The 17,948-nt window shown below is 41.1% G+C and overlaps 3 protein-coding genes across 5 annotated transcripts in view; all 3 read right to left on the reverse strand.

The window, feature by feature from the left end:
- Positions 1-3,312, reverse strand: part of FAM171B (family with sequence similarity 171 member B) — a 66,068-nt gene extending 62,756 nt beyond the window's left edge. The window contains exon 1 of one of the 3 annotated variants that reach the window (XM_060177610.1): positions 2,801-3,312. In XM_060177610.1, coding sequence (XP_060033593.1) covers positions 2,801-2,876 — 76 coding nt within the window. In that variant the 5' untranslated portion in view covers positions 2,877-3,312. Of the gene's footprint in view, positions 1-830; positions 1,187-2,800 lie in introns of those variants that run through there. The other 2 variants (XM_060177609.1, XM_016191047.2) reach the window with 2 other exon arrangements.
- Positions 3,313-5,634: 2,322 nt separating this feature from the next.
- Positions 5,635-17,948, reverse strand: part of ITGAV (integrin subunit alpha V) — a 108,712-nt gene continuing 96,398 nt past the window's right edge. Inside the window, exons 23-29 of the mRNA XM_060178282.1 lie at positions 17,163-17,293; positions 16,398-16,556; positions 12,107-12,220; positions 11,133-11,246; positions 10,932-11,039; positions 9,556-9,678; positions 5,635-9,318 (exon numbers count right to left, since the gene is read on the reverse strand). Of these exons, the coding sequence (XP_060034265.1) occupies positions 9,223-9,318; positions 9,556-9,678; positions 10,932-11,039; positions 11,133-11,246; positions 12,107-12,220; positions 16,398-16,556; positions 17,163-17,293 (845 nt within the window). The 3' untranslated portion in view covers positions 5,635-9,222. The remainder of the gene's footprint in view (positions 9,319-9,555; positions 9,679-10,931; positions 11,040-11,132; positions 11,247-12,106; positions 12,221-16,397; positions 16,557-17,162; positions 17,294-17,948) is intronic.
- On the reverse strand, positions 14,250-15,862 carry LOC132534237 (zinc finger protein 565-like). The gene is made up of 2 exons (XM_060177608.1): positions 15,653-15,862; positions 14,250-15,570 (listed from the first exon to the last, which is right to left on the reverse strand). Exons 1-2 carry the CDS (start codon positions 15,665-15,667, stop codon positions 14,467-14,469), a joined length of 1,119 nt encoding a protein of 372 aa, XP_060033591.1. The 5' UTR covers positions 15,668-15,862; the 3' UTR covers positions 14,250-14,466.

Consider the following 17,948-nt stretch of genomic DNA (forward strand, 5'->3'; position numbering starts at 1 on the left):
GGGAAGGACAGGAGCTTACAGTCACAGACACTGGCGTGCTCTCAACCTCACCCTCACTGAGCAGTCTCAACAATCTTCCTCATTAAGTTCAGCTAACAAGTAAGGAGATTCCCCTCTCTGAAACCAGGCATTTGCGGCCCTACCATCACCGGACTTCATCTTACCGGTCATCTCCCGCTTTCCCTTCAATTACAGACTCCCATTTCATCTAGTTTTGTTTCATCTTAATATACTGAACATATTTCTACAGATGCCTAAAAACAAAAACAGAAACAAAAACAAAAAAACACCCTTCTCACGAAGAAACGGCAAACATAATAAAGAAGAGCACGTATCCAGATCCAGATTTCTTTCTGCAGGTCTCAATGTAAATGCAGCAGGTCGGACGAGATGATGCGAGAGGGAGCGCATGTGAGTGTCATCGTTGCATGATTGCTATTATTATTATTTATCATTGCCTTGGAAAGAGAAAGCTAGAGAACAAATGCTAAATGAATCTGGCCGCGTGTGTGTGTGTGTGTGTGTGTGTGTGTGTGTGTGTGTGTGTGTGTGTGTGTGTGTGTGTAGGGGGGAGAATCATTCATTCCTAACGATATGATGAAAAAGACCCAGTCACACACACACACACACACACACACACACACTCCCGAGCCCTCCCCATCCCACTGCAGTGCTCTGAGCCCCTCCTCACCCAGAGCCCCCAGCCGCCTGCTAATCGATGCGCGCGCAGGCAGACAGACAGACAGACAGACAGACGACAGACAGACAGACAGACAGACGACAGACAGACAGACAGACAGACCGACAGACGGTGCGGGCGCGGAGCCTACCGGGAGCCCAGCCCGTGGGCGGCGCGTCGGGCACCTGCGGCCTCCCGCCCTGCGCCTCCTCCCGCTGGCGCTGGCGCTGCTGCTGGATCAGGCCGAGGTCCGAGCGGCCCGGTTCGGCTCCGGCGGCCGCGGGTACCGGCCGCGCCTTCAGCAGCAGCAGCAGCAGCAGCGCGGCCGGGCCGAGCAGCCTCGCCATGGCCGACAGCCCGGGGGTCCCGGCGGCATATTGCGGGGCCCCTCCGGGCGGCGGCTCCCTGCGATGCTCCCTCTGGCTCTGCTGCGCTCGGGCCGCCCGGGCGGAGGCGCTGGGAAGCGGGAGGCGGGGTGGAGGGGAGGAGGATGGAGGGAGGAGGATGGAGGGAGGAGGATGGAGGGTGGAGGATGGAGGGTGGAGGATGGAGGGTGGAGGGTGGAGGGTGGAGGGAGGAGGGTGGAGGGTGGAGGGTGGAGGGGAGGAGGGTGGAGGGGAGGAGGGTGGAGGATGGAGGGTGGAGGATGGAGGGTGGAGGATGGAGGGTGGAGGGAAGGGGGATGGAGGGTGGAAGGGGGGTGGTCCCTTCTGAGTCACGTGATGCCTGGGGCGGGGCGAGTCTGCAGCGGGCCGGGGGCCTCTCCCCTGCCATCCGCAGCCCGCGGGCACGATCGTCCGGCCTGGGGGTGCCAGCCCGGGGTGAAGCAGAAAGGGGGGCCGCTTAGAAGCCCCAGTCTGTCTCTACCGAGGCCCCGGGAAATTTTGCAGAAGAAGAAAGAGCATTGCACGCAAACACATTTGAGTCCAGCCTAGAAAAGGTACTACAGGGCAGGGGTAGATGACATGATGGTTATGCAAAGAGACTCTCATGCCAGAGGCTCCAAAGTCCCAGGTTCAAGCCCCTGCACCACCATAAGCCCGAGCTGAGCAGTGCTCTGGTAAAAAAGAAAAAAAAAAGAAAAATGAAAAGGGGGGGCGGGCGGTAGCGCAACGGGTTAAGCGCACATGGTGCAAAGCGCAAGAACCGGCTAAGGCTCTGCTCCCCACCTGCAGGGGAGTCGCTTCACAGGCGGTGAAGCAGGTCTGCAGGTGTCTGTCTTTCTCTCCCCCTCTGTATCTTCCCCCCCTCTCCATTTCTCTCTGTCCTATCCAACAACAACGTCATCAATAATAACTATAACAACAATGAAAAACAAGGGCAACAAAAAGCAAAATGAATAAATAAAAATGTATGACACTGATTAACCCTGCTTTTAGCACTCATGTGTCAAAAATATGAACTTCTTCCCCCCCCTTTTTTTCTTTATTGGGGGGAGAATTAATGGTTTACACTCGACAGTAAAATATTAGTAGTTGGTCACATTTCTCAGTTCTCCACATAATACTGTAACCCCCCACCTAGGTCCTCCTCTTCCACCCTCGTGTTCCAGGATCTGGACACACACACACACACACACACACACACACACACACACACACACACACACACGTCCTTTCCTTTGGTGCAATAGACCAAACCCAATCAAATATGATCTGACTGTGCAAACACTTTTCTTTTTTTCATCATCACAGTTGATGTAGCTGAGATGATTGAGTGGTCCATTGCCATCCTGAGCATTTTACCAGTGCTCCTAATGTTTTCAATAACTAGGAAAAATAACTAGCAAATTTCTCAGCAGTAATAAAATTATTCTGTGGTCAAACATATGTGGTCTACATAACTATAAGTTGAAAGGAGAAAAAAATATATTTTAGATCCATTATCTCATTTCATTGCCAAAGTAATCTTATAAATTTATTTTTTGTTTGTTAGTTTGCCTCCATGCATAGGGGCTGGCACTAGGCATCTCCATTCCTGGATTCCAACCCCCCCCCCCATCCCTGTCGACCATTTTTTTCCTTTTTTTTTTTCTTGCCACCATTTTACTGGATAGGATAGAGATAAATTGAGAGGGGAAGGAGAGATAAAGAGGGGAGAGAAAGGTAGACATCCACACACCTGCTTCACTGCTCATGAAGGTCCCCACTGCAGGTGGGGAGCAGGGACTCAAACCTGTGTCCTTGCATGCTTTCATTATCCTATTTAGTAAGTGTAAACATCAAAGATCAGAAAAGCAGCTGTCTTCCCACTAATTTTGTGACTTTACCTTTTTACCACTGCTTGAAATTTTTACCATGAACTGGTTATGGTGTATGTGTGTGTGTGGGGGGGGGGGGGGTTGGTTAAACAAAAATAAACTATATGAGCTAAGAATTATTTAAAGAAGAAATGCCAGTATGAGGTCATTCACACTAAACGTCAGTGTCCTGTCCCAGCTCTGCCTCCCCGTATGAGAGGGCACTATCGGGAGGAGGCTGAATGCACAGGGCCTCTATTAGTCTCATCAAACTGTTTCTGCTGCATTTTCTGCTCCTGGAGAGAATAATAGAGAAAATGGAAATAGCTCCAAAACCCTAACTGCAGATCAAGAGGAAAGGAATGCTGCTGAGGTTTCTATCCTTTGGTGGCCAAGTGATCCTTGAAAAAAATAATATCTTTATTTATTTACTGGATACAAACAGCCAGAAATCAAGAGGGAAGGGGGTGACAGAGAGACAGAGAGACAGCTCCAACATTACTTCGCAACTCGAAAAGCTTTCATCCTACAGGTGGGGTCCAGGGGCTTGAACCTGGATCCTTATGCCTTATAACATATGTGCTCAACCAGATGCGCCACCATGCGGCTGCCATCATCTTTAATATATTAGAAGTCAACCTTTGGGGAAAAAAAAAAGCTACTGATTTCCCACAGCTGCCAGTCGAGAAAGGATGTGAAATTCTTCAATAGTGTGCACTGTTTATTGAAAGAGAGATTCTTATCCATCAAAGTGGTTTTTGATGACTCCATTACTTTCGTAGCCTTAGCCTAATTTCTTTACAATTCAGAAAAAAGCCACATTATTTGGAAGCACTCAGAACTACTAGTTGGTCTGTTAAGAGAAAAATGTCAAGAGTGTTGGTTGGTGGCATATGCCCAGGAGAGCACATATGTTATGAGTGAGGACCCGTGTTCAGGTCCCCAGTCTTCACACTCTGTGGGATGGCGTGTTTCACAAGTAGCAGAACAGTGCTGCGGACATCTCTCTTCTCTGTCTCTCTTATTTCTATCAAGAAGAAGGATAAGGAGAAGGAGGAGGAGGAGGGAGAGGTGGAGGAGGGGGAAGAGGAAGAGGAGGAGAGGGTGGAGGAGAAGAAGAAGGAGGAGGAGAAGAAGGAGAAGGAGAAGAAGGAGAAGAAGGAGGAGAAGGAGAAGGAGAAGGAGAAGGAGAAGGAGAAACAGCTGCTGGGAAATGGTGGAGTTGACAAGGCACCAAAGCTCATGGATATAGCACTGGTGGCAAACAAAAAAATGACTGTACATTATTTATTTAACTTTTTTTTACCTTTTATTTATTATTGGATAAAGACAGAGAAATTCAGAGGGGGAGAGACACTTGTCACCCTGCTTCACCACTCATGAAGCTTTCCCCCTGCAGGCGGGGACCATGGACTTGAACCCAGGTCCTTGCACACTGTAGTGTGTGTGCTTAACTAGGTGCACCACTGTGTGGCCCCTACATTATTTTTTTTAATACAATTAAAAATATTATTTTTTTGTTATTTTCATAAGAAAGGCAGAGAGAGAGATATATAAAGATATCTCCATATATAGATATAGAGAGACCAGAGCACTGGATTATGGAGGTACATGGGATTGAAACTGAGTCTTTGTGCCTCGGGATGAAAAGCCTTTTTTAATTTTCATGTTTTAATGAGAGAGATACATGCGAGAGGTGACAGACCAGAGCACTGCTCAGCTCTGGCTTCTTCATATCCTTCAAACTGCAGTTGTTGGATGTATATTCATTTATAAATCTTTCTTTTCTTTTTCCCCCTAAGATTTATCACTGGGGCTTGATGCCTGCGTGACTCCATCATTCTCAGAAGCCACTTATTTTTTTTTCTTTCTTTCCCTTTTTTTTTTTTTTTTTTTGCCTCCAGGGTTATCTCTGGGGCTTGGTGACTGCACTATGAATCCACTGCTCCTGGAGGCTATTTTTCCCTTTAGGTGCCCTTGTTGTTGTTATTGTTACCATTTATGTTGTTGTTATTGGATACAACAGACAGAAACCGAGAGAGGAGGATAGAAAGAAGCCTGCAGACCTGCTTCACCGCCTGTGAAGCAAACTCCCCTACAGGTGGGGAGCTATGTCTCCAGATCCTATGACAATGCCTAATGTTGACTGTCTGATTACTGGGTGGATGGTAGATAATATGCAGAGACTCTCGTGCCTGAGGCTCCAAAGTCCCAGGTTCAATCCCCTGCACTACCATAAGCCAGAGCTGAGCAGTGCTCTGGTCCAAAAAAATCAATAAGGCAATTGTGGCGGCTGGCTTGAGCAGTGGGAGTGTAGTATGGGCAGAATTTTCAGCCACCAGGTTCTGGATGCTGCCATGGTGCCAACCAGACTTCCCAGAGCAGATGACCTCACCAAGGTGTCCTGGAGCCCCACCTCCCCAGAGCCCTGCCCCCCTAGGGAAAGAGAGAGACAAGCTGGGGGTATGGATCCACTTGCCAATACCCATGTTCAGCGGGGAAGCAATTACAGAAGCCAGACCTTCCACCTTCTGCATCCCACAATGACCCTGGGTAAAGAATAGAAAAGCTATCAGGGGAGGGGATGGAATAAAGAGTTCTGGTGGAAGGAACTGTGTGGAGTTGTACCCCTCTTATCCTATGGTCTTGTCAGTGTTTCCATTTGATAAATAAAAACTTTTTAAAAAATCAACATTACAGAAATGAAATAGAAAGCCCAGACACAAAGGTGGCAACATACGCTCCAGTTTATTGTACAGTCACAAGTTACACACTGGAAACTAAGCAGAACACTATACCACTTTTCACTAACTCAAATCAAGTTAGTGACAAATTTTAGAACCTACTCTTTTATGTCTCACCCAATGTGGGTGATCACAAGAGAAGCTAAACAAAGAAAGTTACTTTCTATGTTAGTTAGATAACAAATTAATTTGACATACACAACTCCCAAGTTATCTTAAGATAATTCAAAGTGTTTGTAAATCGGGAGGAAATAGTTGATGTCAAGTCTGAAATACAAGGTCTAATGTCCTGCTTGGGAGTAAATATCTATTAAGAGCCGCACACCCCTTACTACTAACAAAGATACCAGTAAGTCAAAGTTCAGATTACGTTTATTAAGCTAATAGTAATTCTGAAATTATCTAGATTTGGTTAATTGTTATATTGCACTCAAGAACAATGACAACAAAAATAAGATTCAGTACCTCTTCCAAGAAATGTGTCAGAAATTATAGTAAGTAACAAACAGAAATGCATGCTACAAATCCATAAACTCAATAGTTAAGCTTGTCTACTAACAGATTCTAAGAGATGCTCTCTAAAACGCGGAGTATTAAGTCATTCGTTCACTGCTTTGAGTCTATATTCAATTTTCAAATTTTTTATTGTTTAAAAAATTCTCAAGTTACCACATACACAAGCTGTGCATGGGTAGAAAGAAGACCATAGATACTTCAAGAATGACTTAGCACTGCCCAAGGCTATCACTATATTCTGTAACACGGGACATGATCTGCCAACTTACAAATGCTCTCCTTATTAAAAAAAAAAACAACCAACTAACTGACCTATTATTACACACTATACTTCTGCCATACAAATCTTTCTCTTAAGAGCCAGGACTCACTGTCAAAACTCTTTCAAGTTCTCTTCCAGAAGCCAGTATAATCTTTTACTACCTGCTTTTTTTTCTTACGTAAAATACTAATGAGAATTTGCTATCAGTAGCTTCAGAACACTAAAGAAATGAGGGTACTAACCTTGTGACTGACTACTCTGCAATTCAGAATTAAAGGATGTAGTCAGAACTGTGGTAATAACTAATCATAAGAGAACCATAATGGGAAGAGAAGGGATGCCCCTCCCTCACGTGTTTCTTAATGAATCCGTTCTAAAATAAATGTCTACACGAGGTAGCAACTACAGTCGACATTTCTTGCTAATATCTAGTTCTTCTGTCTTCATTAAATGTGTTCCCAGCCTGAATCACTTAAAAATCTGATAATTCTCAATAAATCACAAACCGCACTACATAAAATATTCAAAAAATAAGGAGAGTTTTCATAGGACTGTTTTGTGACATTTAATTAAATAAACTCCCATCCTACTTTAGAGTAAAAGGAATCCCAACTTCTGCCTAAACATTTTCTCTAGAGCAGACTTTTAAATAATACTCTGACCAAGACTATACTTTCACAGATCATTTAGTTTGTTAAATTTTATTCCTACCATTTTTGTAGATATAATTTTAATTTTTAAAGAAAATTGCTTAAAGCTACATGGCATAAAGACAGTTTAAAACATGTTAATTTTAGTAACATTATCCTTTAACCCCATATAGGGGAATTTTAGACCTTAAAGCAATGGGCATTAAGAAAAAAAAAAAAAAAAAAAAAGGATGGTGCAAAAAGCAAACACTAATTTTTTTAGATAGATAGAGTGACTATCTATCCAGTATATATGGTCAGGGATTATGGTTATTGGGTGGGGAAACAAATTAAAGTGAAAGTTTTCAAAAGCCAGTTTAGAAACTTCCTAGGGCACAAGCCTGTTTTCTTCAAAATGTTAAATGTATCGGTAAAAATACTTATTGTATTCGAGTAAGATCTTTTAAACTACTATTGTCTAGATTCTTAAAGCCACTAACTTTGAAATTAATTAAAAGCTGAGTATATATAAGGCCTTGTTCTGACGTGTGTAACTCCGCTTCTTGTGCAGTTATCTTTATACCTCAGCTGAGCAGCCGCGGAGAGAATTATAACACAAGACATTACAAGGTGCAGCTCAGTTATTTTTAAAACATACAAAAATATTTAATTATTCAAGGGAAATATAACCATTGAATAAAGACTCAGCAGTTAAAAAGTCATTAAACTCTCAATTTCTGGTAACACAGCATGGTGCACCTCCCCAAAATGGGTGTGATGGCTATTCCCTGACCTTGAGAAAGTTGGTCGATCAGAAGAAGCACTGTGCTACGGGCATAGGAAAAGACTTTGCAGGTTTTATTTAAAAATACCCTAGAAAACTAATCTATGTTAGTAAGCCTAAAAAAGTTTTAAAACTCGGACTGCTTATAAAAGTACCTTTGAGATATCATATTGATAGCTGAGACTGGTTTGAAACATTACCTTGCTCGATGTGAGGTAATATTCATGTGAGTGGCATCAAGCTATTGCCAGAAGTAAACCAGTGTGCTACTTAAAAAACAAACAAACAAACCTCAATTTCAAGCATTTCTCATGGAGATGGGGGAAGGGAGATGGTGAGAGGAGGATGGATGCAGATTACTGCAAGTTGCAAAAATTATTCATTGATCTTGACATTTTCTCTGTAACAGCTTTGGAAGCATAAGGAAAATACATTTAAAGAAGGAAAATAAATTAATTCTGACTAAAAACATTTGCCCTTGTCTAAGAACTTACTATTATAAGCAATTCTACCAAAGAACTATAATCTTTTAATTGAAAAGTTTTCTCTGACATTGTAACTAGACTAATACAGTGGAATAGATGTACTTTGAAAGTGATTTTCAATTCCATTTTAAATATCATGACATTTAGCTAAAATTAGGTATTAAAAAAGAGGAATTTCCAATTATGCAAAAAAAAATTAGGACAAGTTGGTTTAACGGATTTGAAACAGAACTTAAAAGTATCAATCTACAAATTAGAATAGGATCAAATGGATGATTTCATCGCATAGAAATAAAAATGTAATAGCATGTACCCAGTTTTCATATTGAAGCAAATTACTTTTATTTGAAGGAATTTTGATGGACTCGTGCTTTTACTTAAGAGTCCCAAAATACAGCTAATTATGAAAACCTAGTTCATGCAGTTATGAAGTCTTTAGTCGCTTGATAACTCAACTGTAGTGTAATGTGTGAACATTAAGTGCCTGTACAAAAGATATGATGCTAAGATCCAACTTTGGAATATTTTAAAACAATAATAAAACAAAACACAACATACAAAATCAGAAACAATAACACAGGAGGTACTATTTTATATAAAGTGGTAACTTTTGCACTACCTGTATAATGTACATTAAAGAACCCTCTCCTGGAAAATTATTTAAATACCTGGTAACACAATTCAATGCGCGTGCATTAAATGTATGTCTGAACTTATTTATGATGAAAAGACGGACAAATATTGCTCTTATTTTGTGGTTACTACCAATAGGCACCATCAGCAGTAAGAGTCTCAGAAAGTCATTTTTCATAAAGGAGATCAAACCCTGGAATGAAGATGATATCTCTAATGGGGCAGGATACAGAATAACTTAAAAGTCACAGTTAAGTTTCCGAGTTTCCTTCACCATTTTCATGAGGCTGAAGCTGCTCTCTCTCTTGTTCTTCTTGAGGTGGTCGGACACGTTTAAAAAATCCCATCTGTCAGTTGAAGAAACACTAACGTTACTCCCACATCAGTGACAGTATTATTATCAAGAAAATATAAATGGTAGTTAGTACAAAGGCTCTTCCTTCAAATAATTTGTAATGCTTATCAAGCAAGTATCATTATTAAAGGTCCCTTCTTCCATGTTTCTTACCTTCCCTCTTTTTTTCTTTCACTTTCCCTCCCTTCTTCCTGCCCTCCCTCTCTCCCTCCGGAGGTTCATTACTTACCCTATACATTACAAAAACTAGGATAGACAGTAACAACAGTCCCGCTAGAACAGCTAAAATGATCACCCACACAGGCACAGGCATGGGCGCTGGCTGAATGCCCCAGGTGACATTAGTGGTAACCTGTTGGCGAAGAGAAAGTTTTTGAGTTTTAAAAATAGGTCAGTGAGAATATTAACTGTACACACAGCTGCTGATTCATAATGCTGTACACCTAAAGCCTACATAATGTCATACGCCAGTGTTCCTTCAATAAGCCTTGGGTTTCAAACTTCAGAAGTACAGAGTGGCTGCAGAAACACCTGAGAGCTTAATCGCCTTCTAATTATTAACATTTGGTGAACTTGGAATATATATGTATGTTTTTGTGTAGCAGTTTTTGAATGGCATTTTCTCTTTAAAAAAATTATTATCTTTATTTATTTGACAGAGATAGTCAGAAATTGAGAGGAGAGGGGGAAGACAGAGAGGGAGAGAGACAGAGAGACACCTGCAGCCCTGCTTCACCACTCATGAAGCTTTCCCCCTGCAGGTGGGGACCAGGGGTTTGAACCTGGGTCCTTCCTTGGTGTGCTCAACCATGTGCACCACCACCTGGCCCCTGAATGGCATTTTCTCAAACTGAGGCCCAGACAACACATTCCTCCTTTCTCAATCCCAGGCCACCCATCCTATGCCACTTAACCTAGATTCATTCTTGGTTCATTCCTCCGGGCTGTTTGACCGCATCCTCCTTTGCGTGCAGTTCCTTATAATAAACCCTACCTACCCTGTCTTCCTAAACAAAATAAGTAAATAAATAAAGCAAACAGAAATAGCTCGCTGAATTATTCAGCAGATATCTCCATGCACAACAATATATTTTTCTTTTCTTTATATTTATTTATTTTTCCTTTGTTGCCCTTGTTGTAGTTGTTGTTGTTGTTGTTGTTGTTGCTGGTTATTCATGTCATCGTCGTTAGATAGGACAGAGAGAAATGAAGAGAGGAGGGGAAGACAGGAGGAGGGGAAGACAGGAGGAGAGAAAGACAGACACCTGCAGACCTGCTTCACCACCTGTGAAGCGACTCCCCTGCAGGTGGGAAGCCGGGGGCTCGAACCGGGATCCTTACGCTGTTTTGCGCTATGTGCGCTTAACCGGTTGCGCTACCGCCCGACTCCCCCCAATAATATTTTATTTGGATGGTATTCACATTGTGTTCTTCCTCATATGATAAAGTATAACTATATATAATGATAGCTGTTAAAATCCTATCCCACAACTCCCCAACAGTTTTACTGATCAAAATTAACAGCCATTCTTTAAAATAAAATAAAAGTGTCTGTGGTGCTGAACTGAGTACATTTATTCCACACCCCCAAATCCAGTGACTTACTAATGTGGAGTTGACAATATCCTCAATGGGAAGGTTCTTATAAGGAAATTCTATGACATTAAATGAAGCAGAAGACTTTAGAGAATATGAATGATTCTGGTTCTCCTTCTGTAGGGACACAATGACAGAAAGAATTTCCTCCATGTCAGGCCTTTACTTCTTCAGAAACAAGCAAATAAGTCTGCTGCATCATCTACTTACATTCATAAAGGTCTCGGTCCAAAGCAGAGACTTTATGTACAAGATGGCGCTCTTCCCTTTGTCTAACCGTCCAACCTGGCAGACAATCTTCAGACATTCAGCAGTTCCACAACCCTGCCAGAACAAGTGAATTGACTTACAAGAAAACACCATCGTACCATCTCTTCGACATTGAAAAAAATTAGCGAGACACCAGCAATCCTGCTTCAACCCTTGAAATGCTCCCCCTCCCTACAGGTGGGGGGGGGGCAGAGGGCTTGAACCCAAGTCCCTGTAGATAGTAATGGGCTCAACTGGACACGCCTCTGGCTAGCCCCTGATTTTTGTGAGAAGCAAGGGCCATTAGATCTAAACGGCTGGTGATTGTTAGTGGACGTGAACACTATCGTAAGTTCTCTACTAGGTGGCATGTTGTAGATCTGTTCAATTCCAAAGCCTGCTGAAATGACAATTCCTTTTATAACATTATAGTCATTACACAGGCTGACTCAATAATTGTTTGTCATCATGTAATTTTTTTTTTGAGGCCGCCTGAGTTTCTCCTGAAAAAACTGATAGGTTTTTTTTCCTTAGACTCACTATATATATATAGTTTGTTAGGATTTCATAGAATTAATCCTTGATCATTACACAGACAATTTAATCCTTAGTGTACTGGTTGCATATTTTTTAAGATTGAACTAAGACTTCTGAGACCAGAGTGAGGCCCAGAAAGAGGACAGCTAAAGGAGTGAACTCATTAAAATAAGATGGGACATTTTAATACTTTTATTAGCAATCTACAAAACTACATCATCTAAAGAAAAGCGGCTGTTAATTTGACTAGGAACAAAGAAAGTAAGCGAGTGGAATGGCATAAAAATATATGTGGCTCTTTCAAGCCCAGCTGTGGTTATTTTTGAAATGTTTTTTGGCATCAGCTCTATCGTGACTTATTTTAAAACATCTGAAGTGCTTGTTGAAACGGCACTTACCAAAGTGTGAATATTCCCTTCACTGACGGTGAGATCGCGCTTAGTGATGAGATGGTTCCGGTCACCTTGCTCTGGAGCTGTGTCGTTCTTTCCAGATGTTTGCGAATTTGAGATCTGCCGTTCCATCAACAAACAGGTGGCACATGATCATGAAAATATGTTGACAGAGACTTTTATATGTGATGAAAAACACAGCAAGTGGCAATTTGTTGTGAGAGAAAAGTTGTCGCTGAGTAAGACATAGTGGAAAGTAAATACATATACTGGTTGAGTGCATGTATTACCATGCACTGAGAGACCCAGGTTCAAGCCCCTGGTCCCCACCTATAGGAGGAAAGCTTTACAAGTGGGAAAGTAGGGCTACAGGTGTCTCTCTCTCTCTCTCCCTATCTCCCCCTCTCAATTTCTCTCTTTTCTATCAAATAAAATAAAGTTAAAAAATAAAAGTAAATACATAAATAAAAAATTAGTGGCCTGGGATGTGGTTCAACTGGTAGAATACAGGACTTGCCTAGCTGGTATACCCAGTTCAGTCCTTAGCGCTCCATGTACGAGAGCAGTGCTGCTCTAATCAGTTGGTCTCTCTCTTTCTCTCTCTCTGTCCTTAATAAATGAGATAAATCTCTGGAAAAAATAAAAAGTAAGAGTTCCTAAGAAGTAGAAACAAACTGTCTCTGCCAAGTCCTATTGTCTTCCTTTCCAGATCTGGAGGGGAAGCTATTACAATGTCCAGGAAGAGTGTGAAATTCCAGTGTGCATCTGTGAGGATGAATGTCAGTCATGAGTAGACTGTTTGTTTTGTTTGCTTAGTTTAATTTGTGCAACAGCTTCTTACCCAAATAGAAGTACAGGGAAGGAGATGAGTATATGCAAATATGTGCAGAAGTCCATAAAATGCCACTTATCTATGCAAGTCTTTATGTAGTTTATCTTACATTTATCATGTAAGTCAAGAGAGCCAGCAGTAAAGCATTTTATTCTATCCCCAAAAACAAAAATCTCAACAGCAAAATACTCATTCCATAATACCATATGTGATGAGCACATACAACGTGATGAAACCAGAGTTACTCTGGGCAACACAGACAACTAGCCCCTTGGTCTGAAATACTTTTATTTTCACGTATTTATTCCTTTTTGTTGCCCTTGTTGTTTTATTGTTGTAGTTATTATTGTTGTTGTTATTGATGTCATCATTGTTGGATAGGATACAGAGAAATGGAGAGAAGAGGGGAAGACAGAGAGGGGGAGAGAAAGACAGACACCTGCAGACCTGCTTCACCGCCTGTGAAGTGACTCCTCTGCAGGTGAGGAGCCGGGGGCTTGAACCGGGATCCTTACGCCGGTCCTTGCGCTTTGTGCCACGTGCGCTTAACCCGCTGCGCTACCGCCTGACTCCCAAGACTGAAATACTTTTGCAGAGAGGTTTTGTGTACCGAAACTGTTTCATGGCTGGGGATAGAATGCAGTTGAGCAGAGTTCTGCATCTATGAGGTTCTAGCCTCAATTCCTAGTGCAAAAAATATATATGTTTTAGACTAAAGAGACAGTACAGCAGATAGGGTGCACACCACCCTGTGCATGAGGCCCAGCTTCAAGTCCCTGCACCATATAGGAACTGTTACAGCACCCAAGAAAGCTTTGGTGTGTGGTCTCTCTCCCTCTCTCAATTAATTTTTTTAAATTTGCTTATTTATTTATTTATTTTTATTTTATTTTTTTTTTTTGTCATTAAACTTTATTTCTATGCACTATGCTGTTTTCTAAAACCTGTATTACAAACAAATGCCTCTCTATTTTGTTACATTTATAGGGTGTCTAAGGTTTCAGGTCCACCTAAAGGCTTTGCAACAGTCTTTACATTTTAGTTTATCTACTATATTAACACTGATGTAAGTAAAGTTTGTGCACTGGATAAAGATTTTTATCTAACATATGTAGAGTTGCCTCTAAGTGTGAATTATTTAATGATGAGTTAGGCAACTAGAACACTAACCAAAAATGTCATCATGTATTTTAATATTTGCAAGACTTACTAGAAATATATTCCTCTCAAGTTAATAAAATTTTTAAGTATACATTTACCCTATTCTTTTCATTTGTAAGGTCTCTTGTCATTCATGAATACACTGTTGAATAAATCCTCAACACCCACTAAAACTTTTACCAATCTTGCTTTTTTTTTTTTTTTTTTGTTCTCTCTCCAATATTAGTTCTCAGATACTATGGTTTGATTTCCAGCAATAGATTTCATATCATATACCTTGAATGTTTTCTCTCCCGTAAAATGTTTACTCTCCCGTAAGATTTCTCTAACAGTGACTAAGGCTTGGAAAGCACCTAGGGATTTTATTACTCCTTTACATTTGTAGAGCTTTTCTCCAGTAATGAATTCTCTGGTGTTGAGTGAGGGATGAACTTTGGGCAAAGGTTTTACCACAATCCTTACACTTGTAAGGCTTCTCTCCAGTATGAACTCTTTGATGCTGAGTAAGGGAAGAACACTGAATGAAGGCTTTGCCACAATCCTTACACTTGTAGGGCTTCTCTCCAGTGTGAATTCTTTGATGTTGAGTAAGATTGAAGCGTCTGTTAAAGGCTCTCCCACAATCTTTACACTTGTATGGTTTCTCTCCTGTGTGAATTCTTTGATGTCGAGTAAGGTATGAGAACTGGCTAAAGGTTTTACCACAATTCTGACATTTGTATGGTTTCTCTTCATCATTAATTTTGTCATTCAGATCTACTGATCTATAAAAACCTTTCCCACATATGTAACATCTGCATTGTTGCTTTTCTAAACTGATTCCTTCATGGTGAGTAAGTTTGGAAGGCTGAATGCAAGCTTCACCATATTCACTGTAGTCATAAGACTTCTCTCCAATATGAATTTTCTTCTGTATAAAATGATTTAAAATTTGATAAGAGACTTTCCCACAGTTTTCCCATTCAGAATGGTTCTCTGGAAATGTAACTAACTTCAAGTGGGGATTTTCATAAGATTCTCTGTAATCTGGGTTTCTTTTTATAGTAATGTTATTATAGGGGGTTATCCCGGTTTGTGTATTTTCATTATAAAATAACTCTTCCTGCCCATTACAATCCTTGTCACTTTTTATGTCTTTCACCAAGTGGAAGTTTTCAGTGCCAGGGTAGTCATGTCTTCTCCAAAGTTCTTCTGGGTATGAATTTTCTATAGATGATTTTGGAAGAAATTCTTGGGTGTCATATGAAGATATATCTTCGGCTATGGGTAACTTCTCCTTTCTATTCTCAGCCCATGGATTCACCTGCAGCTCCAAAAATGTGACCAGGTCTGACTTAGACAGAGTGAGATCCAAGAAGACAAGGTGTCCGTAGTTCTCTAACATCACGTCCCTGTACAGATCCCGCTGAGCCTGGCTCAGGCACTCCCACTCCTCTGCAGAGAATTCTATGGCCACATCCCTGAATGTCAGCAGTTCCTGGGTATATGGCTATCTTTTTCCTTTCTCTCCACATGCCAAGGCTCCTTTTACACCAAAGGTGGCTTACATACAGTGAGACCTGAAAAACTGCCATTTCTTCCTCCTCTTCCTCCTCCTCTTCTGACTTCCTTTCCAGGCAAGAAGATGAAAAAATCACAGCTGCATCTCGAGAATGTGTTTTAAATCCACCAGCACAACCTATTCTTCACTTGGTAGCTCTGCACCTACCAAGACACATCTTCCGTCCAGCTGCCCAACTCGTTGGATCGCCCTTCCCCGCCCCCCTCCCCGAGGTCCCCAAAAAATATCCCAGAAAAGAACAACAGAACCAGAAAGAAAAAGCAGGGCCGCTCCTATTTATTTATTTATAATTGAATAGAGACAGAGAAAAATTGAGAGGAGGGGAGGAGAGAGTGAAAGAGACAGACACACACCTGCAGCCCTGCTTCACCAGGCATGAAGCTTTCTCCCTGCATGTGGGAACCAAGGGCTTGAACCTGGGTCCCTGCATACTGTGTGTGTGTGTGTGTGTGTGTGTGTGTGTGTAGCCTGGTATCCCACTGCCTGGCCCCCCCATCTCTTCTCTCTATCTGAAAGAAAAAGTGGCCAGCAGCAGTGAAATCATATGTGTGCAAGCAAGACCATGGCTCTGTAGTGTTTTTTGTTGTTGTTGTTGTTTGTTTAAGGTGCTTTATTTCAGGTATTTCTTTTACAGGTTTTTTAAGAAAATCAATAGATGCCTCGTTAGCGCAGTAGGTAGCGCGTCAGTCTCATAAAAGAAAATCAGTATCATATCATTATAATGAACATTAGCAGCACATTACCTTAATTCTCAAAGGGTTGATCTCCATATCTGAAGTACAGTTCATTGGCCCATCAATATCATATTGGAGGATGTACAACAAAGTGTTATTGTTATATTTGTAAGGCCACTGAAGATTCAGCATCGCTTTGCTGAATGAACTTGGACCATTGTTTCTCAGCTAAAGAAAAACAAACAAACAAACAAAATGAAAGTACTTTGGACAAAAGTCTACTCTGTAATCCTTTCTCCTCCCTACCCCCCCCACCACACACAAATCAATTTTAGGAATTATAGCAACAGAATTTAAACAGGAGCAGAGTTTCCATAGTCACTCATAGAGCACAATAGAATTATTACTATGCAGTAAAGTTCAAACTCAACATTTGTCTTGTGTGTAGGACAGAATGTGCTAGAATGAAAACACAAATAAAAGAGAGAAAAATAGGTAAAAGTCATTGAAGGAATACAGACAGAATATTTTCCTACAGAAACAAATGTTTGACCAGCAGCAACAGGCTTTTTCAATTTCTGGACCTAACTACCAAATATCACATACAAACACTAAGTATTGACCCACTGCTTTTAGTCAAGCAACTATTTTAAAGTGAGACATGTACAAGCCGCTTTCTTTAGCCATTGGGAGCTAGTTGTCTGACATAAATGAACTTATTTTGGTACATACTTAAGCTGTGCAGAGCTTACGTAAAAATAAGTACATTTGTTTTTCAAAGTGGCCTATCTGTTCCACCTTATCAAATATCCGTTAAATGCAACAGCCACGAACCTCATAGATGTGCTGAACAACTGGCCCAACATCTTCTTCAGACTCAGGATTCTCCTTGTGCTCCCAATTTGGAATTGGGAGAAAGATATGATCAGGACTTGAAACTCTAAATAATGACCAAAGAAAATACTCTATGAATATTAACATAATGTGGTCAGTTCATAAACACCCTGTATCCAGATGAATAAAATCAGATCTTTTTTTCAAATTTTAGATTTTATTTACTTATTATTATTATTATTATTATTTACCGGAGCACTGTTAAGCTCTGGCTTATCGTATTGCAGGGGACTGAACCTGGGACCTCAGAGCTCCAGGCCTGAGAGTCTGTTTGCATAACCATTATGCTATCTCCCCTGCCCTAAAATCAGAATCTTTAAAACACATGCACACATACTTAAAATAACAAGAACTAGTAAATATACACGGACACCAAAACCATTTTTACTAAGTCTACTGAAAGAAGTCAATTTGCATAAATGTTCAATTGACTTATTAAAGACTTAATGTTGGGATCTCTGGAATATTTCCAAAGGGTTGTCAAATAAAAAGTTGGGGCTTTAGTGTACACATAAGACCTTCTTCTTTTTATAGGATCTGGATCTCTAGTTAAACCACCATCAACATACTACCCAGAAGCATGGGAGCTCCGTATAACAGGTTCCTAAATAATAAATAACGACATTTGCCTCAACACTTCATAATAACTGTTTGTGGGGCGGGGGGATGAACAATTCCCACTGATAGGAACTATCCTGAGACCTGTTTTCCTTTGATTTGGTTTTG

The sequence above is a fragment of the Erinaceus europaeus genome, chromosome 18 (genome assembly GCF_950295315.1).
Source record: "Erinaceus europaeus chromosome 18, mEriEur2.1, whole genome shotgun sequence".
In the NCBI taxonomy this organism is placed as follows: domain Eukaryota; kingdom Metazoa; phylum Chordata; class Mammalia; order Eulipotyphla; family Erinaceidae; genus Erinaceus; species Erinaceus europaeus.